At 52.8% G+C, this 24532-nt stretch overlaps 1 protein-coding gene across 1 annotated transcript in view; it reads right to left on the bottom strand.

Annotated features, from left to right (window-relative positions):
- Adap1 (ArfGAP with dual PH domains 1) overlaps positions 1-24532 on the bottom strand; it is a 50452-nt gene that overhangs the window by 16615 nt on the left and 9305 nt on the right. Inside the window, 3 exon segments of the mRNA XM_028855997.1 lie at positions 2312-2394; positions 11359-11450; positions 17438-17568. Of these exon segments, the coding sequence (XP_028711830.1) occupies positions 2312-2394; positions 11359-11450; positions 17438-17568 (306 nt within the window).

The raw sequence follows: 24532 nt of genomic DNA, 5'->3' as shown, positions 1-24532 counted from the left end.
GGTCTGGCACTCTGTGCTGAGGGTGGGGAAGCCTCCCTCTTGGACTCATTGCTAGGAGGCCAGGGTCCAGTCCTAGGGCAAGGGAAGGGCCTTTGGGTGGACCAGTATGGAGAGGGGAAGGGGAATGCTCCCACCTAGTCCTACTCACAACTGACTTGCTCCAGGGACACAAGAGGACAGAACCAAACAGAGCCTTGGAGAGGTGGCTGAGCAGCATTGTGACAGGTGTGAGGATGGTCTGAGCCAGTAGGCAACGGGACCCACCTGTGGGGACCCTCCTGTGTAATGCAGGTAATGGACCCACCTGTGCGGTGCAGGCAATGGGACCCACCTGTAGGGACCCACCTGTGCAGTGCAGGTAATGGGCCCACCTGTGGGGACCCACCTGTGTGGTTCAGGCAATGGGACCCACCTGTGGGGACCACCTGTGCAATGCAGGTAATGGGACCACCTGTTCAATGCAGGTAATGGGACCACCTGTGGGATGCAGGCAATGGGGCCCACCTGTGGGATGCAGGCAATAAAGCCTCTCTGCCTTCCCTCCAACAGTGCTAGGCATCATTCCTTTCTACTGGGGTTCAATTCTCCAATACCATCATGATGTGGGTGCAGGATTGTGGGATCGACACCTTTATCTAGTTCTAGAACATTCTGCTCACCCCAAAGGGAAGCTTGTGTCACAGACTTGTCACACCTCTCCCATGCTTGCAGCATGACAGTGTCCCACTCTCCATGACTGACACTGCCCTACCTGGATGGGGCTCTAGCAGTTCTCCCCTCATAGATGACAGCCATCAGGGCACCTCTGCCTCCTGGCTGCACAGGGGTTCCAATGTGGACATCCATGCTTGGGCATCTGCTTGCTGTTCCCAGTTCATTCCTCCGTGGTGGACACTGAGAGTGAGGGAACTGTTGACACACAGCAGGTTGTTGCTCAACTGTTTCGGGACACATTTCCCAGACCCCGGGTGGACACAGTTTCCACAAACATGCTTACATCATGCTTATATCCAATTTCCCTGTGATGGCTGTTCTTGGCTGTCAACTTGACTACACCTGGAATTAACCAAATCCCAAGATGCTTAGTAGACCAGTGAGGGGCTTTTCTTGATTGGATCATTCAAGGTCAGACGATGCACCCGAAATCCAGATCTTTGAGGTGGGAAGACCCACCTTAAACCTGGGCCACACTTTCTGCTGGCAGCCCATCTAAAGGCCATGGAAGCAGCAGCTTGTTCTCTCTGCCTGCTTTCTGCCCTCGCTCTCTCATGCAAGTCCATCCTTCACTGGCATGAGAACCTACTTCTTTGGGATTCTGGTGTGCACTGAAGACCAGCTGAGACGTCCAACCTCATGGACTGAACAACTACTGGAACCTTGAACCTTCCATTGGTAGGCAGTCATTGTTGGACCAGCTGGACCAAGCTGGCAAGCAACTCTAATAAATACCCTTTATACAGAAAGACAGATTTATACAGATTCATTCTATCAATTCTGCTCCTCTAGAGAACCCTGAATAATATAGTCCCCATAACAAGTTTGAGGCCCCACAGGCCAACCAGGCTCCTCACCCACCGTGGGGCCATACCGGGGCACTGGAAGTTGCCAAATGAAGGGTTCTTCTCAGCTAGCCCCCCCCCCCTGTGGTCCACAGAAAATAAAGTGGCTATGCTGGGCCTATGCCAGAGCAGAGCTGCAGGAGCAGCCCACCTCTGAAGTTTAGGGCCCAGTCAGCCAGAAAAGACCAGAAGAAGGACCTGGGAGGTAAGCTTCAGAAAGTCCTCCTGTGTAGAGGGATGGGGTCTACTTCAGACTTGTAGAGCTGTCCAGGAGATCATGGCCCAGGCCCCAAGCCCAATGCCCACCACATATCAAATATACAAGCGTCAAGATGCCCAGCCAGCTCAGGCTGGGGGTCCCACGGAGGCATGCAAGAGCCTAAACGACTCATATTTAATAAAGAAGAGAGAGTACTGTTCGGTAGCCCATCAACCAAGTGATGGGCAGACTGAACTCCAGAACTCTCAGATGACCCTGGCCTTCATAACATGATCCCCTTAGTCCCTCTCCACAAAGCCCCAGAACCCATGGGAACCAACAGCACCAGGCAGGCCCAGGGCAAGGCAGTGGCACTGATTTGGCGGTCTCCTCTGCCAGTGTGGGTGCTGGCCCACAACAGTCCTTTTTGGCTCCCCACATAAGACCGCACCCCTCCTGAGGCCCCCGAAGGGGAGAAGATGGTCTAAGGCCCGGGACCTCCACGGGTTGGAACACTGAGTCAGTTAGAGACATTGGGAAGAGCACATCTCACCTGCAGAATATGGTTCCTGCTTCTCCACATGAAGGAATTCTTGCCTCTCATACTTGGCACGGATCCACTGCTCACGTAGGAGTCTACAAAAAGAGAGGGGACTCAGATGACTTCCCGGACCCCAAGTGCTCTGCAGAGAGCCACCATGATCCTGGCTAACTCTGATAACCAGCTTTCAGGAGCCAGAGGTCAGCATGGGTGGCTGCCCTTCTCAGGTTTAACTATTCACATGGGAAGATCTCCATTCTACCCTCTCAGGGGTCCCTGCCATCCTCCTGGCCCCTCTGGTTCCCTAGATCCTGACTCATGACCATCCAAACAGTCAAGTTGGCAGGTTGGGAGCCTGCGCTCTGTCCACCTGAAACACCCCACAGCTCCTCACTTGGTTCTGCAGCTGACCCTGTATGATGGTTAGTTTTTAATCGCCACCACAACACACCTAGAACTACCTGAGAAAAGAGTCTTCCTTCAGGGATTGTCTAGCTCGGGTGGGCCCGTGAGTGTGTTTGTGAGGGACTGTCTTAATGGTTAATTGATGCTCGAAGACCTAGCCTACTTTGGGTGACACCATTCCCTAGGTAGGTGGTTCTCCACTGTGTAAGAGAGGAGCAATCAAGCTAGAGTAAGTAAGCATTCACTTCTATCTGATGTGACGAGCTGCATCGAGCTCTTGAAATTGTGACTTCTGTGCGTTGGTGTAACCTGGAACTGTAAGCCAGATGTCTTAGTTAGGGTTGTTCTTGCTGTAGCGAAACACCATGACCAAAAGCAACTTGAGGGGGAAAGGGTTGATTTGGCTTATGCTTCCACATTACTGTTCATCATCAGAAGCAGTGAGGGCAGGAACTCAAGCAGGGCAGGAACCTGGAGGCAGGAGCTGATGCAGAAGCCATGGAGGGGAGCTGCTTACTGGCTTGCTCCTCATGGCTCCCTCAGCCTGCTTTCTTATAGAACCCAGAACCATGACCTCAGGGGTGGCCTCATTTACAATGTGCTGGGCGGTCCCCCATCAACCGCTAAGATCAGACTTGCCAACAGCCCGCTCTGGTGGAGGTATTTTCTCAATTGAGGTTCCCTCCTCTGGGATGGCTCTAGCTTGCGTCAAGTTGACATAAAAAAAAAAACCTAGCTGGCAGACCAAACAAACCCCTTTCTCCCATACGCCGTTTTCTGTCCGGGTATTTTTATCACAGCAACAGAAATGAAACTGGACTGCCATGTGACCCCGCTGTGGTCTGGCCGCATCTCCGCCTTCCCAAACTTCAGCTCCTGTGTGGGACTTCCCACTGACGAGCTCCGCTGGACATTCCCTCCCTGAGGTCTCAAGTGCGGTGACGCTGACATAATCCCTTCTTGCCCCGGTTCTCACAGTATCACTTCTATTATCTGGTTTTGTGAATGTGAGTTCCCAAGCTCGTGACAGCACCATCCTGGCCTTCCCGGGTGGATGGACGGCTTAGCCCCAGCGCCGGCCTTCACTGCCGTTCACTAACTAGCCTTGCTAGTCAGGCTCGAGTCAACCAAGGGCAGGAGCTCTCAGAAACACACAGGCGGGGCGGGGAGACGGCTCAGAGGGTAGAGCACTTGCCCTTCAAGCACGCACTCTGGCCCCAGAACCCACATTCAAATTAAGCCAGGGGCATGCTTGTAACCCCAGCACACGGAGGTCGATGACAGGGGGATGCCTGTGGCTCCCTGCCCAGTCAACCTAGAGAAATCCTTGATTCCAGGCCAGCAAGAGACCCCGTATCAAGAAATGAATCAGATAGCGCCTGAGGAATGACAACCAGCGTTGTCCTCTGGCTTTGATATGCCCGCGCGCCCGGGGCTCTGTTGCTCTTACCGTGAGTTCCCAGTATCTGTGGTGTGCACACACACACACACACACACACACACACACACACACACACACACACGCACACACACACTCACGCACACACACTCACACACATACACACATATACACATACACATATGCACGCTCACACGCACGCACACACTCACACACTCTCAAATACACATCTCCTGACTAGTAGACGGCACTGAGGTCTTAGGGAAAGCTGAGCCAGAGACATGACTCCATCACCAGGGCCATGACGGCCCTTGTCTGCCCCTGAAGCACTGATGAACAGGACTGCCCCTTGGAAAAAAAGCACCATCACTGGTAGCCCACAAGCTGGGTGTGGCCCCAGGTGGAGAGTGGGCCTGTGGCTGGGGGGCGGGCCGTTCTGTTGGGAGCCTCTGAGTTCACCCAGGGCCAGGTGGTGAGCCTCGCAGTAAGTGGGAGGCTCAGAGCTGAGGGGACCTGGGTCTTTCAGCCGTCACTGCACCTTGGACTGGGTTTCTGAGTGGGACAAAGGTCCTGTGGCCACTATAACAAGGTACCCCAAACCAAGGCGCTGACATCAGACATGGAGTTACAAGCTTTAGAGTTTGCTCTGCTGGGTTTTGGACTTGCTTTGGGCCATTATTTTCCCAGTGTGTCCCTACCCTTCTCTTTTGGAGCTGTAATGTATATTCTGTGCCATCGGATGTTGGAAGTGTGTACTTTGCTATGGATTTCATAGGGGGTTACAGTTAAGAGATTGCTTGGAGTCTCTGAGGAGATGTTGAACTTTGAACTTTAAATCTTGTTGAGACTGTGAAAGGCTATGGGGACTTTTGGAGCTGGACTAAATACATTCTGCATTATGATATGGCCACCTGGGGGTGAGGGAATGGAAGTGTGGCGGTTTGAATGAGAACGGTCCCCACAGGCTCATGTGTTTGAATGGTTGATCCCCAGTGAGTGGAACTGCTTGTGGATCAAGATGTGAGCTGTGGGTTGCTGTTTGGGTATCTTCACTCCGTCCCAAAACTCTAACCTCCTGGAGCTGCAGACCCAATTAAGGTCTTGTAAGTTGCCTTGGCCACGCTGTTCTGTCGCAGCAATAGCAAAGTAACTAGCCGGTGGTGGCGGCGGCGGCGGCGGCGGCGGCGGCGGCGGCGGCAGCGGCGGCGGCGCACACCTTTAATCCCAGCCCTAGACAGGCAGAGGCAGGTGGATTTCTGTGAGTTCCATGACAACAGCCTGGTCTACAAAGTGAGTTCCAGGACAGCTAGAGAAACTCTGTCTCAAAACACAAAAACAAAAACAAAAAAAAGAAGAAAGAAAGAGAGAGAGAGAGGGAGAGAGGGAGAGAGGGAAAGAGGGAGGGAGGGAGGGAGGGAGGAAGGAAGGAAGGAAGGAAGGGAGGAAGGAAAAGCAACAAGTCCAGCCTCCCTGGACGCAGCTCCATGAAGGAACAAAGCCCCAGTTCCCCCCAGGGCTGCTCTGCTCAGAGCCCTAGGGCATGTTTCCTCACGGCCTCTCCCGGAGGTTCCCAGCTGCTTTAGCAATGCTTGGAGACTCACATCCTAGGACAGATCCAGCCCAGGCCCTGAGCTTGCCCCATGAATGTGGTGACAATTATGACTTGGCATCTCTTTGAGCCTCTGTTACCCTATTGTTTGCCCCGCTCCAGACTTTAACCCTCCTTGAACGGGGTTGTATTGTCAAAACCACAACCAGGAAGCAGAGCACACACTAGGAACAGCACTTGTCTAGAATCTTCCTCCAGAGCACCTGCCTAGAATCCCCCAGTGAGGGGCTGGGGTGTGGCTCAGTGGCAGAGCCCCTGCCTAGAATCCCCCAGTGAGGGCTGAGTGTGGCTCAGGGTAGAGCACCTGCCTAGAATCCCCAGTGAGGGCTGGGTGTGCTCATGTAGAACACCTGCTAGAATCCCCCAGTGAGGGGCTGGGGTGTGACTCAGTAATGAGTGCTTGCCTAAGATCTACCAGTAAGTAGCAGATGGTGCGGCTGGGTGTGTCTACGTAACATGTATGAGGCTCTGTGTTTCATTATTAATAACGCAGACAGACAGACAGACCAGACACACACTTCTGCACAGTAACCTCATTACCCAGATGCTCTGCTTTTTGTTTTGTTTTGTTTTTCGAGACAGGATTTCTCTGCGTAGTTTTGGTGTCTGTCCTGGATCTCGCTCTGTAGCCCAGGCTGGCCTCGAACTCACAGAGATCCACCTGCCTCTGCCTCCCGAGTGCTGGGATTAAAGGCATGCGCCACCGCTGCCTGGCCTTGCTTTTTTTTTTTTTTTTTAACAACCTGCCTAGGTAGCTCCCAATTTTCCTTCTTTCCTCTGGGAACACAGCAAGGGCATGCTAAGCTCATAGCCTCCTCTCTACCCATCCCAGGCTGGCCAATTTGCATGATTTCCGTGGCTGCTGTGGCTGAATCACCACCAAGCCCCAGGTCTTATGCTACAGTCCCGACCCCCCAGGACCACTGAAGCAACCTCACTTGGAGAGAGATTTCCAAAAATCCATCAAGTCCAAGTGAGGCCACCCTATGGCCTTGGCCCCACTGCATCATGGCTCAGACACCCACAGAGGGGCCACCACGGGGGAGCTCAGAAGTACGAGCCGCACAGCGCCACCTACAGGAAGACCCGAACCTCACGTTTGTAGCTGAAGGAGCTGGGAGAGCGAATTCTTTTTAATTTTCGAAGTGCTCAGGATTGAACCCTGCTCCTCACATTTCCTAGGCAAGTGCTCAGCCACAGCAGCACCCCTGGGTTCCTGCTACTCCGTTTCCATGGTTCCAGTTTGGGTGCTTGAGGAAGCTGCACCAGAGCACTGTCTGGATGGTGGGGGGCGCTACTGGGCAACCCTAGGATTTCGCTGCGGCCACCGGGTTTCCCCAGCGTGTGGCTCCACCTCAGCCCACACGGAAAGTGGGGTGTAGTTTCACACTAAAGTGGTAGAGGACGGGAATGTGCTTGCGGACACTGAGATCAGAACTCAAGAGCACGGGGAGAAGTCACAGCCAGCTTGTCTCCAGGGACAACGTCTTATGGGACCTTCTAACCAAGCTCCTGGCTCAGAGGAATCGCCCTGGGCACACATGCACCTTGGACCTAGCTCATCAGGGACACAGTTGGGAAACACAGACTAGCCTCCCCAGGCCTTCCCCAGGCTAGCCCAGGCTAGCCCAGGAAAGGGTCCTTCCTTTGAAACTCCCATCCGCAGACCACACAGCCTGAGACCTGCACATCCCTAGCAAAGCCAGATGCAGCTTTTGACTCCAAAGCCACCAAAGTCTACAGGTCACAGCTGCTGTCATGTGTCCTCCTGGACGGGGAGGAGGCAGACCAAGGCTGCGGCTGGGACACTCTGACTGCCCAAAGCTCCTCTGACAGGTTTACTGCTAAAGCTCAGTACTCAATTCTTGTGCCAGACCACGCCAGCACACAGCACTGCCTCAAGCAATCACCCAGCACTCTGCAGTTTACCCGGGCATCTCCATTCCAGGTTTCCATCCCTCGGTGTCACGTCCCAGTCACACACTGTCCTCAACAGCTCATGATGACCCTCAAATCCACAGACTTACACACAGCTGCCCATCACAGCGTACAGCTCACGCAATTACACATCTCACACTTCACAGAGGTTCGTGCATGGCCTCTTGTCACAGCACCCGCAATGTGTACGTGGACTCGTGCATCACCTCGGGTAAGTAGTATCAAGGCCCAAGAGACCCAGTCAGCTGAAAGGGCCTGGTGACCAGCAGCATGTAAAACACTTGCGGGGGGGGCCTTCTTATGCCAGTGGGGACCATTTCAGCGCGGGCCAGGAAGTGACGGCAGCAGAAATGCAGATGAGCCTGACCACAGAGCAGTTGGTGACAAAAGCCATGGCCCGGACTAGCTGGCTACGCTTCCTGCGAATCTGGCAGGTCAGGGGCAGATCTCTACAGGTGAGGGCTGGGTACCCCCCCCCCACCCCGTGTAGGGGTGAATGCGTGGGAGAGTAGGGTAACAGGGCCCCAGACCCAGCAGGGCTCTGCCTTCCCTCCACGAGACCGGTGAGACACAAAACAGACCAGTGTGGGCCAAACTGCCAAGGACGGGTTCACTGATGGTGCATCCGGGGCGCAACCAGGGTCCCCTGCCACCGGACACCCCCAGCTTCCCTCCCCGTAATAGACCCAAACTGAACCCGGGGCATGCCGCCAAGTGACCCTCCCTCCTCTCCCTCCTTTCTGCCTGCTCCTCTCCCTCCTCCTCTTCTCACCCTCTTCTTTCTCTTCCTTTTTCTCCCAGCACTCCAGCCCCTCCCCCTTCCCTCTCTTCCCTCTCCTCCCTTTCTCCTCACACTCCTGCCTCCTCCTTCCTTCCTCCCTCCTCTCCCCTCCTGACTTACAGTCCTCCCTCCCCTCCTCCCCTTCTGCTCCCTCTTTTTCCCTTCCTCCCCGATTTCCCCCTCCTACACTTCTGCCTCTTCTGTCTCTCTCCTTCCCTTCCTCTCTCTACTCCTCTCCCCCTCCTCCCTCCCCTCCCTGCTTCTTCCTCTTCTCTCTCTTCCTCTCTGTCCTGTCTCTCCTCTCCCCCTCCTCACACCCCTGACGTTCCTGCTCTTCCTTTCTCCCTTTCCTTCCCCCTCCTCCCTCCCCTCCTCCTCCCCTTCCTCCCTCACTTCTTCCTTCTAAGTCACCTGTTCCCCAGAACACCCTAGCCTCTCCTCTGCAATCAGGAGCCCAGGCCTGAGACCGCCCCCCCCCACTACTCCCATTCAGCTTCTTCCCTTCTCTCGCCCTCACCTCCTGTCTCCTGCAGATTCAGGGCGATCCCCTCCCCTCTCACCGTCCAGGGTCAGATCCTGCAAAACCTAACAGAAACTCTGATGATGGGACACAGCCATAGTCCCCACCAGGGGCTCCAGGGGCAGATGTGGGCGTGACAGGCTGCTGCGCCCCTAAGTCAGGGCTGCAAAGGTGACCCTGGGAACCTCACTGGGGAGCAGCAACCTCTATCCCATGCCTGGTGTTTGGAGGCTTCTCTGCTGGGCTGGGCAGGTCACACACACACACACACACACACACACACACACACACACACCGGGACCTTGGGTTTACAAAGTGAGTCAATCCAAGAAAAAACGCTGAGCAAACACGAACCTGGGCGGGGCCCAGGTGCACCAGAACTTAACCACAGCAGGCCTGGGAATGAGGGGAAGAGGCAGGGTGCAGGGGGAGAGTGAGGAGGGGTCACTGAGCAGGCCTAGGAGTGAGGGGAAGAGGCAGGGTGCAGGGGTAGAGTGGGGAGGGGTCGCTGAGCAGGCCTGGGAGTGAGGGGAAGAGGCAGGGTGCAGGGGGGAGTGGGGAGGGATCACTGAGCAGGCCTGGGAATGAGGGGAAGAGGCAGGGTGCAGGAGGGAGTGGGGAGGGGTCACTGAACAGGCCTGGGAGTGAGAGGAAGAGGCAGGGTGCAGGGGGAGCGTGGGGAGGGGTCGCTGCACGCAGGAGCGGGCTCAGGTTTCCAAGAAAGGGAAAGTTCCTCCTGGAAAGTTCCAGAAGGGTGAGCAACTTGCACAGCCACGCAGCTGCCTGAGGCTGGCCTCTCTCTGACCCACGTCAGGGCGGCCTCTGCCTGCCCGCAAAGTGGGGATTTCCAGTGTGGATCCCTGCCCCTGTGTCCTCCGGGAGTTCTCTCAACCCCTCTGAGACCCAGAGCCTCTCGTCAGGGGCTACACGAGGTGGAGTGAAGGCCCCGAGTGCACAAGTTGGGTCTCCATGGCAGCACGCCATGAGCAGGGGGCGTGACTGATCTCGGTCCCACACTGCTTAGGGAAGAGAGTGAGCTGTGGTACCCTGCTGGGGAAAGGCAGACAAGGTGGGCCAGGCCCAGAGGCTGTCCAGGAGCTGAAAGGTGAGAGATGGCCAGAGTGGAGGTCAGCACCCAGGCTGAATGGGCCAAGCTGCCCCTGTGGCTAGGCTAGGCTCTGCCACCCTGTCTGATTTCCTGAGTCCTTAGGGGCAGCTGTCTGTGCTGGGCACCCAAGAAAACAGACATTAGCCCGGCAGTGGTGGTGCACACCTTTAATCCCAGCACTCAGGAGGCAGAGGCAGGCAGATCTCCGTGAGTTCCAGGCCAGCTTGGTCTATAGAGTGAAAGGCGCAAAGCTACACAGAGAAACCCTGTCTCGAAAAACCAAAACAAAAACCAAGAAGACAGACATGGTGGGATGCCCTGCCCTGAAGGAACCCTGAGACCACTAGGAAGATCGTGGAGAATCTAAGGACTGTGGAGTTAAAGGGCCCCCAACTCAGGGGACCTGAGAGGTGCCACACAGGCCCTGGGAACTGGACAGTGCCAGGCAGGGCCGGAAGGGGGTTCTGTGGAGGTGCACCCCGGCTAGGGCTGAGAGGGATCCAGCTCCTTCCTCACATGCCAGGAGGAGGAGGGGGCACGGCTTACACAGAGAGCTGGGACTGGGAACCCAGGGGACGGTAGTCACTACCTCATTATCCCTGCTAGTTTGGGAGATAGGGAAACCAGGGCTGAGAGAAGGCAGGTACCTAGCCCCAGTGTTCCTCTTCTGCAATTTCTGAACACCAAGGGGCTGGCCCCACTTGGTGGCAGCTTCCAGGCCACTAGGAGCATCCAAGAGGCCCAAGACCCACTTAAGATCCCGGGGAGGGACCCCAACGGCCTCCATTGCACCCAGGTCCATTCAGATACTACAAGCAGTAAAACAAAAATGGGGGTTCATGCCTGTTTTTAGTACTCAGGAGGCTGAAGCAGGAGGATGAGGAGTTTTAGGTCAGCCTGGGCTACATACAGACCAAGACCCTTCCATAAAAACAAACAGACAGATAGATAGATAGATGATAGATAGATAGATAGATAGATAGATAGATACATACATACATACATACATACATACATACATACATAGATACATAGATAGATAGATAGATAGATAGATAGATAGACAGACAGACAGACAGACAGAGATGGACACCTAAACGAATATATAGATGGAAGAGGCCAGATGGTGGAGACAGCCTGGGCCCTTCTTGCTGGGCTCCTGAGGACCTGTGCCATAATCTTTCCCCCAAACTCAAAGCCCCAGCCCCTGCTGCCTGCCCCCTAGGCCCGCCCAGTGCCACCCAGGGCCAGGCCCAGCGATGTTTACCAGCGTCCTGACAGAGCCCTTTGTGTACTCACTGGCAGTCGGAGAACGTGGGCCGGTAGTAGAAGGGCGGTACTTTGGACTCGAATGTGGCTCTGGCGGCCTCGTTCCCGTGAGATGCCATGAACTGCAAGAGAGGGGGGCAGGGTCAGAGCCAGGGAGCCCTGGATCCAGGGACAGGGGTGGCTGCTGGGTGGCTTCTGTCCTTTAGGCCACCGCGGGGTCTTCTGAACCAGGATGCTGAGAACTTAGCCAGTCCTTGGGATGGGATTCCTGGAACCCTTCTGTCCCAGAGACATGGGCTCCCGTATATAGAAGGAATGCCCTAAAGAAAGGTCCCTGAGGGGCCGGTGGCGCAGCAGGTTAAAACACCTTCCACACAAACCAGACAACCTGAGTCTGACTCCTGGGACCCACGGCGGAGGAAGCAAACTGAGTCCTGAAAGTTACCCTCCGATCACCCATGCACACCATGGTACATGTGTGCCCACACTTATTCACACACCCTACACAGACTTACGCACACAATAACACAATAAACTGAATTTAGGGGACAGGAATGGGGCTCGATGTCACCAAGCCTAATAACCTGAGTTTGATCCTTGGGACCTACATTTAGAGAGAACCTACTGCTGGATGTCGTACTCTGACCTCCACACATGCCACAGCACATACACATACACATATGGGCACACACACACAAATACATGTAATAACATTTTTGAAAGCAACTCATGGGCCTACAAGATGGCTCATAGCTAAAGGTGCTAGCTGTTTATTAAATCAAAACTTTAAAAAAAAAAACTCTCAGTGACTGGAGATGGAGCTCAGCAGTAGAGCCTGTGCCTAGGATTCCCCAGTGAGGGGCTGGGGCGTGGCTCAGTGGTAGAGCCCCTGCCTAGAATCCCCTAGTGAGGGGCTGGGGTGTGGCTCAGTGGTAGAGCACCTGCCTAGAATCCCCTAGTGAGGGGCTGGGGTGTGGCTCAGTGGTAGGCCTGCTAGAATCCCTCAGTGAGGGGCTGGGTGTGGCTCAGTGGTAGAGCACCTGCCTAGAATCCCCAGTGAGGGGCTGGGGTGTGGCTCAGTGGTAGAGCACCTGCCTAGAATCCCCCAGTGAGGGGCTGGGGTGTGGCCCAGTGGGAGAGCACCTGCCTAGAATCCCCCAGTGAGGGGCTGGGGTGTGGCTCAGTGGTAGACCACCTGCCTAGAATCCCCTAGTGAGGGGCTGGGGTGTGGCTCAGGGGTAGAGCACCTGCCTAGAATCCCAGTGAGGGGCTGGGGTGTGGCTCAGTGGTAGAGCACCTGCCTAGAATTGCCCTGGTGATCCGAACTCAAGCCCTGGAACTCACACACAGGTGGAAGGAGAAAACTGACTCTACAAAGTTGTCTTCTGACCTCCATACTCATACTATTGCACACGCACCCCCAATAATAGTAAACAAATGCTATTTAAACTTCAAAATGAACTAAAGAAAGGGCCCTGAGTTGGCTGAGGAGTCACGGGTCTGTCATCCAAGTGCTGTGGAGGCTGAGACAGGAAGAATGAAAGCTCAGAGCCGGCCTGGAGTGCAGAGAAAGACTCTGTCTCAAGGAAGGAAGGAAGGGTGGAAGGAGCAGAAAGGGGGGAGGAAGAAGGTCGGTTAGCCCTGAAGATCGAACTCGGGCCACTGTGCTTGATGACAAGTGCCCTTACCTGCTGAGCCATCTTGCCAGCCCCTGGTGATAATTATGAAGTGTACTTTAAAATTAACCATCAGGCTAGGGGTGGTGGCACAGATCTGTGACCCCTGGCACTTGAAAAGCTGAGGCAAGAGGATAGTAGGGTTCAAAGCCTGACTGAGCTACATGTGAGATCTTATCTTCAAAAAATACGTATGAGTGGTGTACATATGAGTCATATTTATAAAGCTGTTACTAAAAAAATCTTCAGAGACTGTGAATGTACAGTTAGGTGGAAGAGGCTGGCCTAGAATCCTTTCTTGAGAGTCTGGGAAATCAGACCCTGGGTTCCATTCTCAGTACCACAGCAACACAAAATTAAAGATTAAAAACATCCATCCAGGGCCAGAGATGGAGCTTACAGTAGAGCACCTGCCTAGAATCCCCCAGTGAGGGGATAGTGGCTCGTGTGTGCTCAGTGTGTATAGTAGCACCTGCCTAGAATCCCCCAGTGAGGGGCTGGGGTGTGGCTCAGGGGTAGAGCACCTGCCTAGACTCCCCCAGTGAGGGGCTAGTGATATTAGACCCTAGGATCCATATCGGGTACTGAAATAAAATAATCCATTCTCAGGGCCTGAGATGATTCAGTTGGTAAAGTTCTTATCTTACAAATGTGATGCCCTGAGTTGGATGCCAGAACCCATGTGAAAAGCGGGTGTAGAGACATTGTATTATAATCCAGCAATGGCAAGATGGAAGGTCCATGGCCAGCTAGGTCAACAAGAGACCCTATCGCAAACGAAACGTGGGCAGTGCCTGAGGAAGGTGTGACACCCCAGGCTGTTCTCTGGCCGCCACACAAACTTGCACCCGTACACACATGTACACAAGATGACACACAGCCAGCTCTCAGGACTGTCTGAGTATGCTGTAAACCACAACAAAAAAAAAGGGGGGGGGGGTTGATCAGTTTGACTAAGCCAAGATTAAAAAAAAAAAATTTCCATGACAAAAACCACCATGAGTAAAACCAAGACACTTTTGAAAATCTATTTTCAATGAGCCGGCTTCTTAGTGGGCGAGTTTCCTGAACATGTCAAGAAACCCCGAGAGGGTGAAAGCCGTGAAGACAGCCGGGCCATCGAGAGAGCAGAGGGCAGGCTGAGGTGAGAAAACTCTCTCTGGTCCTTCAGCTCAAGAGGAGGAGATGCCCGCCCTCCCTGGGAAGAGCGCCCACATGTCAGGTCAGGTCAGAACTGACCAAGTGTCAGCCGGGATGTGGTGGGGCCTCCTCCAGGCTGGAGCCCTGTAAACAGCTATGGGGGGGATCAGGCCTGACTCCCACAAACTGCAGAGCCCCTGACCTTATACCACCACCTCTAAGACTTTCGGCCACCAATGAGCTAGCAGAAGCACAAGGGTCACACTGGGAAGCAGCTTAGGGGACCCCAGGGTAACAGAGAGAGAGGACTGAGAGCAACCTGAAGCATGCCAGCCTAATACGCAGGAGGCTGAGGCAGGAGGATCCTGAGTGCGAAACTGCTCTGGGCTAGAGAGAGAGCCTGAGTCTTAAAAATGAAAGAGAAGAGGGGTGTGATGATGCAGATGTAATCTCAGCACTCAGAGGCAGAGGCAGGAAGACCCGGAGTTCAAGGTCAGCCTTGGCTACGAAGGGAGCCAGAGACCAGCCTGGGCTACATTAGACCCTATCTCTGAAAACAATAAAAGGAGAAAAAGAAGAAAGATAAAAAGAAATAGGCAGCCAGGCGGAGGTGGTGCACATCTTTGATCCCAGCACTCGGGAGGCAGAGGTGGGCGGATCTCTGTGAGTTCGAGGCCAGCCTGGTCTACAAGTGAGTTCCAGGAAAGGCGCAAAGCTACACAGAGAAACCCTATCTCGAAAAACCAAAGAAAGAAAGAAATAGGAAATAGAAGGAGAAAGAGTAACCGAAATGTCCATTCCCATGGGAGTGGGCAAGGCCATGGTGGTCCACATACACTAGAGACCATGGTGGAGCACAGAAGACGGCAGTCCCTGTGTGTGAGCTAAAGGCGCATGCATGCTGAGCTGGCTTTTGGGAACCTATTCCCCATGTAGGGATGCCTTGCCCAGCCTTGACGCAGAGGGAGGAGCTTGGTCCTGCCTCAATGTGGTAAGCCATGCTTTGTTGACTCCCAGGGGAGGCCTGCCCCTTTCTGAACAGAGAAGGAGTGGATGAGGGAGATGAGGGAGATGAGGAGATAGATGGGAGGTGGGGGAGGGAACGAGAAGAGAGGAAGGAGGGGAAACTGGTTGGTATGTAAAATAAATGAAACAAATAAATAAAAACATCAAAAAGCCAAAAACCAAAACAAAACAAAAAGACACACGCATACTCATACAGGCGACGTCTCCCCAAAAGAGGCACGAAACACTGGTCCCTGGTGGTCCCTGGCGTGAGGAGTGGGTGAGAGGCCGAAGTCAGGGGAGGGACGGGCTCTCAGTCCATCATGCTCTGCTGGGCCTGGTGAATGTGCCCTGTGCACAGCAGCAGCACGTTATTAAAACACACCCAACAGCAGGCTCGGGGTCGCGCCCATCATCCCATCTACGCAGAAGGTTGGGATGAGGAAGACTGCAAGTACCAGGCCAGCCTGGGATACAGAGTGAAAATAAAATTTCAGCTATGTTTTTATTTTATTTCACTTTTTTTTTTTTTTTTTTTTTTTTAAAGTCAGGGTCTCCCACTTGTAGCCCTGACAGGCCTGGAGCTTATTATGTACATCAGGCTGGCCTTGAACTTAGAGCTGCCTAGCCAAGTGCTGGGATTAAAGGTGTGCACCACCTTGCTCAGTGACGCTTACTTATTTCCTGTGTGTGTGAGTGCCCATGTGCCACAGCTCATGTGTGGAAGTCAGAGGCAACGGGCAGGAGTCAGTGCTCTCCTTCCACCATGTTCAGAGATTAAACTCATTGACTGAACTCAGGGTATCAGGTTTGACCCCAAGTGACTTTATTTGCCTGCCAAACCATTGCACTGGTCACAGAAAATAATTTAAAAAAAAAATCTTATACAAAAATCTCGAGAAGAGCAAGTCAAGAGAGTAGTGATGTATGATTGAAATCTCATTACTGGGAGCCAGAGATAGTAGGACCAGGAATTCAAAGTCATCCTTGGATATATAGCCAGAGCTGGGCTAGCCTGAGCTACACGAGACCCTGTCTCTGAAAACCAACCAACTAAAGAACACTGAGAACAAGTATGCAAGTCTTGAGACCTGAAAGACTGCGCGGATAGTACAGGATGGAGTACTCTGTGGTTCAAGTCCAGATTCCTCCAAGCGTGGGAACTGCTCTCTTCCCTAGGCTGATAGCTCCCTTTCCCAGTTAGAGTCAGGCATGGTCAGAGACAACAGTGCCTCACCCTCTGGTCTCTGCCAGTGTTGCTCCATGGAATCACTGGACCAAGGACAGCCTTGGTCCAGCATAATTGGCTGCCTCCTCTAGGATGGTGAGGAAGGTGACTTGGAAAATTGCCAAATCTAATCACCTAGAATCCCCCAGTAAGGGTCTGGGGGTGTGGCTCAGTGGTAGAGATAGATGCCATGACTTGTTCGTAGAGCACTGCTAGAATCCCCAGTGAGGGCTGGGGTGTGGCTCAGTGGTAGAGCACCTGCCTAGAATCCCCCAGTGAGGGGCTGGGGTGTGTTCAGTGGTAGAGCACCTGCCTAGAATGCCCCAGTGAGGGGCTTGGGTGTGGCTCAGCAGTGGAGCCCTTGACTACCATATGCTACTGGTGAAACATGAAAAGATGAGGATGGATGGATAGGCAGGTGCGTGGATGGATGGATGGATGGTTGGTTGGTTGCATGCATGCATGCATGCATAGCTGCATGATTGCATGGATAGATACATAGATGGTGAATGAGTGGATGGGTGAGTAGGTGAATATGTAGGTGGATGAATGAATAGGTGGGTGGGTGGATAAATAGATGGATAGGTGGATATATGGATAAATGGATACATGAGTGAGTGGATGAGTGGATGCATGGGTGAGTGGATAAGTAGATGGATAGATAGATGAATGAGTGACTGGTTGGCTAGCTAGATGAATGGATGAGTGAATGGGTAATTGGATAGAGGGATAAGTAGGTGGATGGATGGATGGATGGATGGATGGATGGATGGTGGATGGATGGATGAGCGGATGAATGAATGAGTGGATGGACAGATGAATGTGGGTGGACAGATGGACAAGTGCTTTGATTTTTGTTATCACATGGCTCCAGGGAAGGATGGCTATGAAACTGTCATTTTGAATTGGCCCAAGTCCCATTGGAGCAACAGAACCCCTCACAGGTTAGACCCTCAAGGTTCCCATTATCTAGAGATGAAGGAGCTAGGGTCACCCCATATATGGCCACAGGGTTACCCATGCCCCTCACTCCATCCAGCATCCCTCTCCTGACCCATACCTCAACTTGGGCCTCATCCCAGGCATCCAGACGGACTGACTTCACCTTGCTGACCTGGGGGATGTTCCGGTGGATCCCAGAGCAGCTCAGACAGATGAACACACCCAGGGTGTAGGACGCCCAGTCAGGATCTAGAAGGGAAGGGCAGAGGTCAGGGAAGCTCGGCCAGGACTCCAGGGCATGCCCATGAGGAAAGTTCAGTCTGAGACCAGAAGGGATAGACGCAGGGTCCCATGGAGGGCCATGGCAGGAGGTGGCGAGGATGGAACTGAGGACCTTGTGCACACCAGGCAAGAGCTCTACCACTGAGCCACACTCCCAAACCCTCACTAGGGGATTCTAGGCAGGGGCTCTACCACTGAGCCACACCCCAGCTCCTCACTGGGGATTCTAGGCAGGTGCTCTACCACTGAGTCACACCCCAGCCCTCACTAGGGGATTCTATGCAGGTGCTCTACACTGAACCACACCCAGCCCTCACTGGGATCTAGCAGGGCCTACACTGAGTCACATCCCAGCCCCTCACTGGGGGATTCTAGGCAGGTGCTCTACCACTGAGCCACACCCCAGCCCTCACTAGGTACTCTAGGCAGGTGCTCTACCACTGAGTCACATCCACAGCCCTCTTTATTTTTATTTTGAGACAAAGTCTCACTAAGTTGCTGAGGCTGGACTTGAACTAACTCTGTATTGCAGAAAGACCTTGAATTTTTGATCTCCTACTTCAGCCTCCCAAGTTGCTGAGATTACAGGCCTACCCAGTTCTGGTCCAGCTAAGAAGCTCTAAAATTTTTTTAAATTATATTCATTTATTTTTTAATTTAAAAAATCTTATGTATATGGGTATTTTGTCATGCATGTATGTATACCACATGTGCCTGGTACCCAAGGAGGCCAGAAAAGTGTATCAGATGCTGGAACTAGAGTTATAGATGCCATGTGAGTCCTGGGACTCGAACCCGGGTCCTCTGGAAGAGCAGCCAGTGGCCTTGACTGCTGAGCCATCTCTCCAGACCCACCTTAATTGATTCTGTATAAATACATGAATGCATGTGAGTGGGTGTGTCATGATGTGCAGGTCAGAGGACAACTTGTGGGAGTCAGTTCTCTCCACCCACAACACGGGCTCCAGGGAATGAGACTCAAATCGTCAGGCTTGGCAACAAGTGACACTACCCGCTGAGCCATCTTGCCAAGACAGAATGTCTAATTACTTAAAAGACTGACATTGGCGCCACACACCCAGCACTCGGGAGGCAGAGGCAGGCAGATCTCTGTGAGTTTGGGGCCAGCCTGGGCTACAGAGTGAGTTCCAGGACAGCCAGGACTACTTCACAGAGAAACCCTGTCTAGAGAAAAAAAAAAACAAAAATACAAAATAAAAAATAAAAAAATAATAATAAACCTGCCATTTCACTGCTAGTTACTCACAGAGGAGAGATAAAGAGGTGCCCATGAAGAGATGCTTATATCTGTGGCAGTTATGTTTTCAATTATCGGTATGTTTCATTTCCATATGTGTGATGTTTGTATGCATGTGCTTGTGCTCACCTGCATGTGTACATGCGGAGGCAGGGGGCTCACACTGGGCACCCTCCTTGCTTGACCTCCGCCTTGTCTTTTGAGACAGGGTGTTTTGCTGTACCTGGAGCAGGCCATTTCAGCTGGACTGCCTGGACAGTGAGTTCTGGGGCTATGCTTGTCTCTGGGAGGCGTGAGCAATGAATCCTGCTGATGGAACCTGGCTCTAGAGGCCTTTGCCCTTCCAAGTGCTGATTCACAGCTGAGATCTGGCCCGATAGCTGAACCACGGCCCTGAGCGGGCAGCTCACGACTGGAGGGTGGAGTCCCGTCTCACTGATATACCAGGGTTTTACATGGTTCCTGGGGATTCAAACTCAGGTCTTCATGCCTGTGTAACTACGGTAGTTAATTCTGATTTTCAACCAGACTTTGATACTAGCAAAGTGCACTTTGGTGTGTGTGTTGGTGTTTTTAGGATCTTGAGGGCTCTGATCCAGGCAAGAGATGATTAATTCCTTGATTTATTCGTAACACAACAACATTATTGGGAGGTGGTGAAAAGCAGGAAATAGTGTCTGGTTAGAAGAAGCAGGTGACTCAGGGTTCAGCCTTAGGGACATATCTCACTCCAGCACCTCCTGGTATCCACCTCTTTCCTCTGTTTCCTGCCTGTCCAGATGTGAGCTGTCTGCCCCTCCACCCCCTCCCCAGCATGACACTTCTGAAACCTGGAGCCGAGAGACCTAAGATGTGTCTCTTGGGTATTTGGTCTCACAAAAGCCTAACTAACACAGTATTCAACAATACATAAACAGAGTGATACACCATAAACCATAGCGGCTTCTACCAGGAATTCAAAGCTGGTTTAACACTTGAAAACCAAGCAGGGAGGCCAGGCGGTAGTGGCACCTGCCTTTAATCCCAGCACTTGGGAGGCAGAGGCAGGTGAATTTCTCTGAGCTTGAAGCCAGCCCTGTATACATAGTGAGTTCCAAGCCAGCCAGGGCCATATAGTGAGACCCTATCTCAAAACAACAACAACAAACTATTTATACTACTATAAAAACATGAAAGACCTCAGGATAAATATGACAAGAGATGAGAAAGACAGTATATAGAAAACTATGAAATATTGTGCATAGAAATTAATGATCTGGCCGGGAGGCGGTGGTGCATGCCTTTAATCCCAGCACTCGGGAGGCAGAGGCAGGCAGAACACTGTGAGTTTGAGCCCAGCCTGGTCTACAGAGTGAGATCCAGGACAGTCAAGACTACACAGAGAAACAGAGAAACCCTGTCTCAAAAAAAACAAAAACAGAAAGAAAAAAAAAAAGAAATTAATGATCTGTAGCATGGAAAAAAGCTGTTTCTGGGTTAGAAGAGGCAAGTGTGTCAACACATAAACTTTTGGCAAATTAATCTATGGACTTACTGTAATCTCCACAATATTTCCAATGGGAATCCTAATGAAGTAAATTTTCAAATGAGTCTAGAATTCATATGTGAGCTCAAAAGGCGACTCGAGGCTGGGGCATGGCTCAGGTGTAAGAGTATTTGTAGTGAAAGGGTGAGGACCTGAGTGTGGATCCCCAAGACACACACAAAAGCCATTTGCATAATGTGAGCATCTGTGACCCCTGTGCTGCTATGGGGAGATGGGACACAGAGCCAGGAGAACCCCTGGAAACAGATGGGCCAAGTGACTGATGGATGTACATGCACACAAATAGAAAAGCGACCTGCCACCAAAAAGGTCAAAGTAAGGGGAGACACCAGAGGTTGTCTCCTGACCTCCACAAGTGCACTGTGGCATGTGCACACCCGAATTCACACACATAAATGCACCCCCATACATATGCACACACACCGTACACACAAATAAATGAATGAATGAATGATATCAAACCATCAAGACAGCCCAGAAAAGAGACCAAGATGGAACCCAATGGCATTGCTTTCAGAACTTAGTACTAAATTATTGAACCCATGTGTGCACATAGATAGATAGATAGATAGATAGATAGATAGATAGATAGATAGATAGATAGATAAGTCAATTGATCGCACACCTTTAATCTCAGCACTCAGGAGGCAAAAGCAGGTGGATCTCTGTGAGTTTGAGGCCAGCCTAGTCTACAGAGTGAGTTCCAGGCCAGTCAGGGCCACATAGAGAGGCTCTGTCCATCACTCACTCACTCACTCAAGCATTCAATGTTAAATAAATATATTTTTAATTTTATTTTATTTTATATGCGTGGGTGTTTTTACCCACAGATGTGTCAGTGTGAGAGTGTGGGACAGTTGTGAGCTGCCACGTGGGTGCTGGGCATTGAACCCGGGTCCTCTGGTAGAGCAGACAGTGCTCTTAACTGCAGAGCCATCTCTCCGGCCCAAATAAATATATTTTAAAATATACATTATTAGAGGGTCTAGACCGATAAGTGTAGTCCTCGCGCTTCATTAAGGTAACTTCTCTTTGCTATAGATGGAGGCCATTGTAGAAAACCCTGACCAATCAAAACGCAGAGATGTGGAGCCCAGCCCCCATGGATACATCTACAGATCACTTGCTACCTAAGGTTCAGGGAACATAACAAAAGAGGGGACAGGAAGATTGTAAGAGCCAGAGGATCGGGAAGCTTGCCGTGAGATTATGTTTCCTAAAGTGTCGTCAACATGACTGCCCAACCATGAGCTGAACAAGGACGACACCAGTGACCACGCCAAACTGGACGGGCAAAGGCCCATGAGGCCTGAACCCTACACAAAGAACGATAGGAAACAGAGGAAAGCTGGGAGCAGAGAGGGGTCCCCCCACCCCAGGAAGAGCACAGCAATTGGTTGTCCAGTGCCAAACAGCCCTGAAAACATACATGCAAGTAACAGCACATGGACCCCACAGGTTATAATTTAGGAATATGTATGTACATATAAACATATATGCACACAATAACAATTGATGGGAAAAGAGCCCATGTATGTGAAGAGGAGTGCGGAGGGGTTTACGGGAGGGTTTGAGGGAGGAGAGAGGGAGAAACGTCGTCATTAAATGACAGTCTCAAAAATAAACAACAAGAGATGTGTTACTGAAAGCGGACTTAGGGGAAGAGGGACATACATTATCTTGATGAAATTAAAAAGATCTGCTTGCTCTTGGAAGGCTCCTGTCAGGAGTGGGAAAGGTGGAAGAGCAGCCACACCCGGAAGAGGCTGAGCTGAGGAGAGCGGGGTTGGAGCTCAGAGACACAACAAAGAACAGACGACAGAAACAGGCAAAACAGCAGACGCTTGCCCAAAGGGATTCTGCGGGTGGCAGGAAACCCCCTCAGTCACGGAGCTGCAAAGGGGCCGGAGCATGTCACTGTTTTTTGTGTGTGTGTGTGTGTGTGTGTGTGTGTGTGTGTGTGTGTGTGTTGTGTGCATGTTCATATGTGTCCATGTGTGTGTGGAGGCCAGAGGACAACCTGAGGGAGTCATCATCCCTCGGGCCCCGTCCACGTTGGTTTTGGCTTTTGAGCCAGGGTCTCACTCTGTAGTCTGGTCTCGAAGTCACGGCACACCTCTGCCTCCCCAAGTGCTGGCATTAAAGGCGTGTGCCACCACACCTGGATTCCACCTTGCTTGTTTGTTTTTTAAGACAGAGTCTCTCACTTGACCTGAAATTGGCTAGGCTGGCTGGCCAGCAAGGCCGAGGGAATCCTCCTGTCTCCACCTCCCCAGTGATGGAATTACCAGGACATACCGCCACTCCGGCTTTTTTATACGGGTTCTGGGGATGGGAATGGGGTCCTCTTGCTTGCACAGCATGGGATTTACTAAGCCGGTCATCTCCTTAGCTCCTGAGGATGTGCTAAGATCACAAAAATGATCGGCTTCTGACCGGCACTTCCTCCAGCTGGACGCAATGGATCCACCGCACGGCGTGACGTCTTGACAAGCGCCCCCAGTGGGACAGGAGGAATGCACAGCCTCCCCTACTGTCCACCACCAACCAACCCAGGACAGCCAGCCTGTCCAGGTGCTGGCCCTGGGGTCAAGCCTTAGGTGGAGCTTTTGTGGAAGAAGTGTTGGTATGACCGGTCGGACATGTGCTTTGCGCCTGCAGACCCAGGCTGCTCCGATACAGGATCCACTGGTCTTTTGGATAAGCCCGCCCCTTCCTCCCCAGCCTGCCCCTCAGCCCCCCCCCCCCCACATATCATGGGTGCTCCCTGGAGCCCAACACTGAAGCAACCACATAGCCTCACTCCATCTCCACGTGACCTCCAGGCGTGCGTGTGTGCAGGTGTGTGTGTGTGAGCACGTGTGTACTGTGTATGCCTGTGTACGTATTTGTGCCTGTGTGCGCATGTGTAGGTAGGGGCCAGAAGCTGATGCTAGATCTCTTCCTCAGTCACTCTACCTTATTGAGACAGGGTCACTCACTGAACATGGAGCTCACCAGCCCAGCTAGCTGGCCGGCAAGTCTCAGAGACCCACACGTGGTATTTTACACGGGTCCTGCTTGGATACCAAGCTCTTTACCAACTCAGCCATCTCCCCAACCCCGTCATAACCTTCAAAGGTGAAATCCTGCCATTACTTCAGTTTACGGAATAAAGCAAATTAACTCAGACAGGCTCAGACAGCTGCCTGGGGTCACACTGTAGTAGATCTGGGGCTTTGAGTGCCAGCCAATGTCTTTCAGGACCCACCACTGTCCTTGGGGCACCTCCCTGGTCCCTTGGGGCTGGTACTGTTGGGACAGAGACCCTGGGGTAGAAGCACTTCTCGAGCTGAGCCCTTTGGCCTGGTTACCTGGAAGGACCGCCTCTCCCCTGTGATCTCACAGGGGCCTGGGAAGGCCACCTCACCTGGTCAAGAGTCAGAGCTCTTGTTCCAGTTCCGACCAGAGAGCTGGTGACCTCAAGCCTCTGGCGCAGAGTGTAATCAGGAACTCCTGGTGTGTCCTAAACCCCAGGCTGGGGATGGAAGGTGACAGGGCCGTGACGGGTTGCAGGCCAGGCCCAGCTGGGACTCCAGCCTCGCAGTGTCCACTCCCTGCCTTCCCCTCAGGCAAGCCCTAGGCCTCAGGCAGACAGGGCCCAGCCCAGTACAGGAACACAGGCATCCTCCCAGTCCCCAGAGGTGGCAATACTCCCCCACCCTGAACCCCTGGACTCTGGTGGGAAGTGGGGGAAGAAGGCAGGGGAGGAGGCGCTCTGACCAATGCTGTATCTAAACTGTCACTGGGTGCCAGGACTTTAGAGTCGAGCTCATGAACAAATGGGACCCTGCTGGGAAAGCCTGAGCCCAGACCGGCCCCAGTCCCAGAAGACTACTTTTATTCACACCAAGGAAAGGCCCCAGGAGGGCAGCTGTGTGTGGCCAGGAACCAGCAGTGGGAGGCAAGCATGGGCAGGAAGCCGGGAGGCCTTCCTGGAGGAAGAGCCCAAGCTCTAGCGGTGATGATGGGTGGCGTAGGCCAAGAGGTGTGGAGTGCAGTGGGAACAGCACAGGCAGAGCCTGGCAAAGGACAGAGCGTGGCCAAGCCCAGGGCAGCAGGTGTGGCCACCTGCCTCGCCCCAATCT

Source organism: Peromyscus leucopus, chromosome 23 (genome assembly GCF_004664715.2).
Source record: "Peromyscus leucopus breed LL Stock chromosome 23, UCI_PerLeu_2.1, whole genome shotgun sequence".
In the NCBI taxonomy this organism is placed as follows: domain Eukaryota; kingdom Metazoa; phylum Chordata; class Mammalia; order Rodentia; family Cricetidae; genus Peromyscus; species Peromyscus leucopus.
The sequence above is the reverse complement of the archived record's forward strand: the minus strand, read 5'-3'. Positions and strand labels throughout refer to the sequence as shown.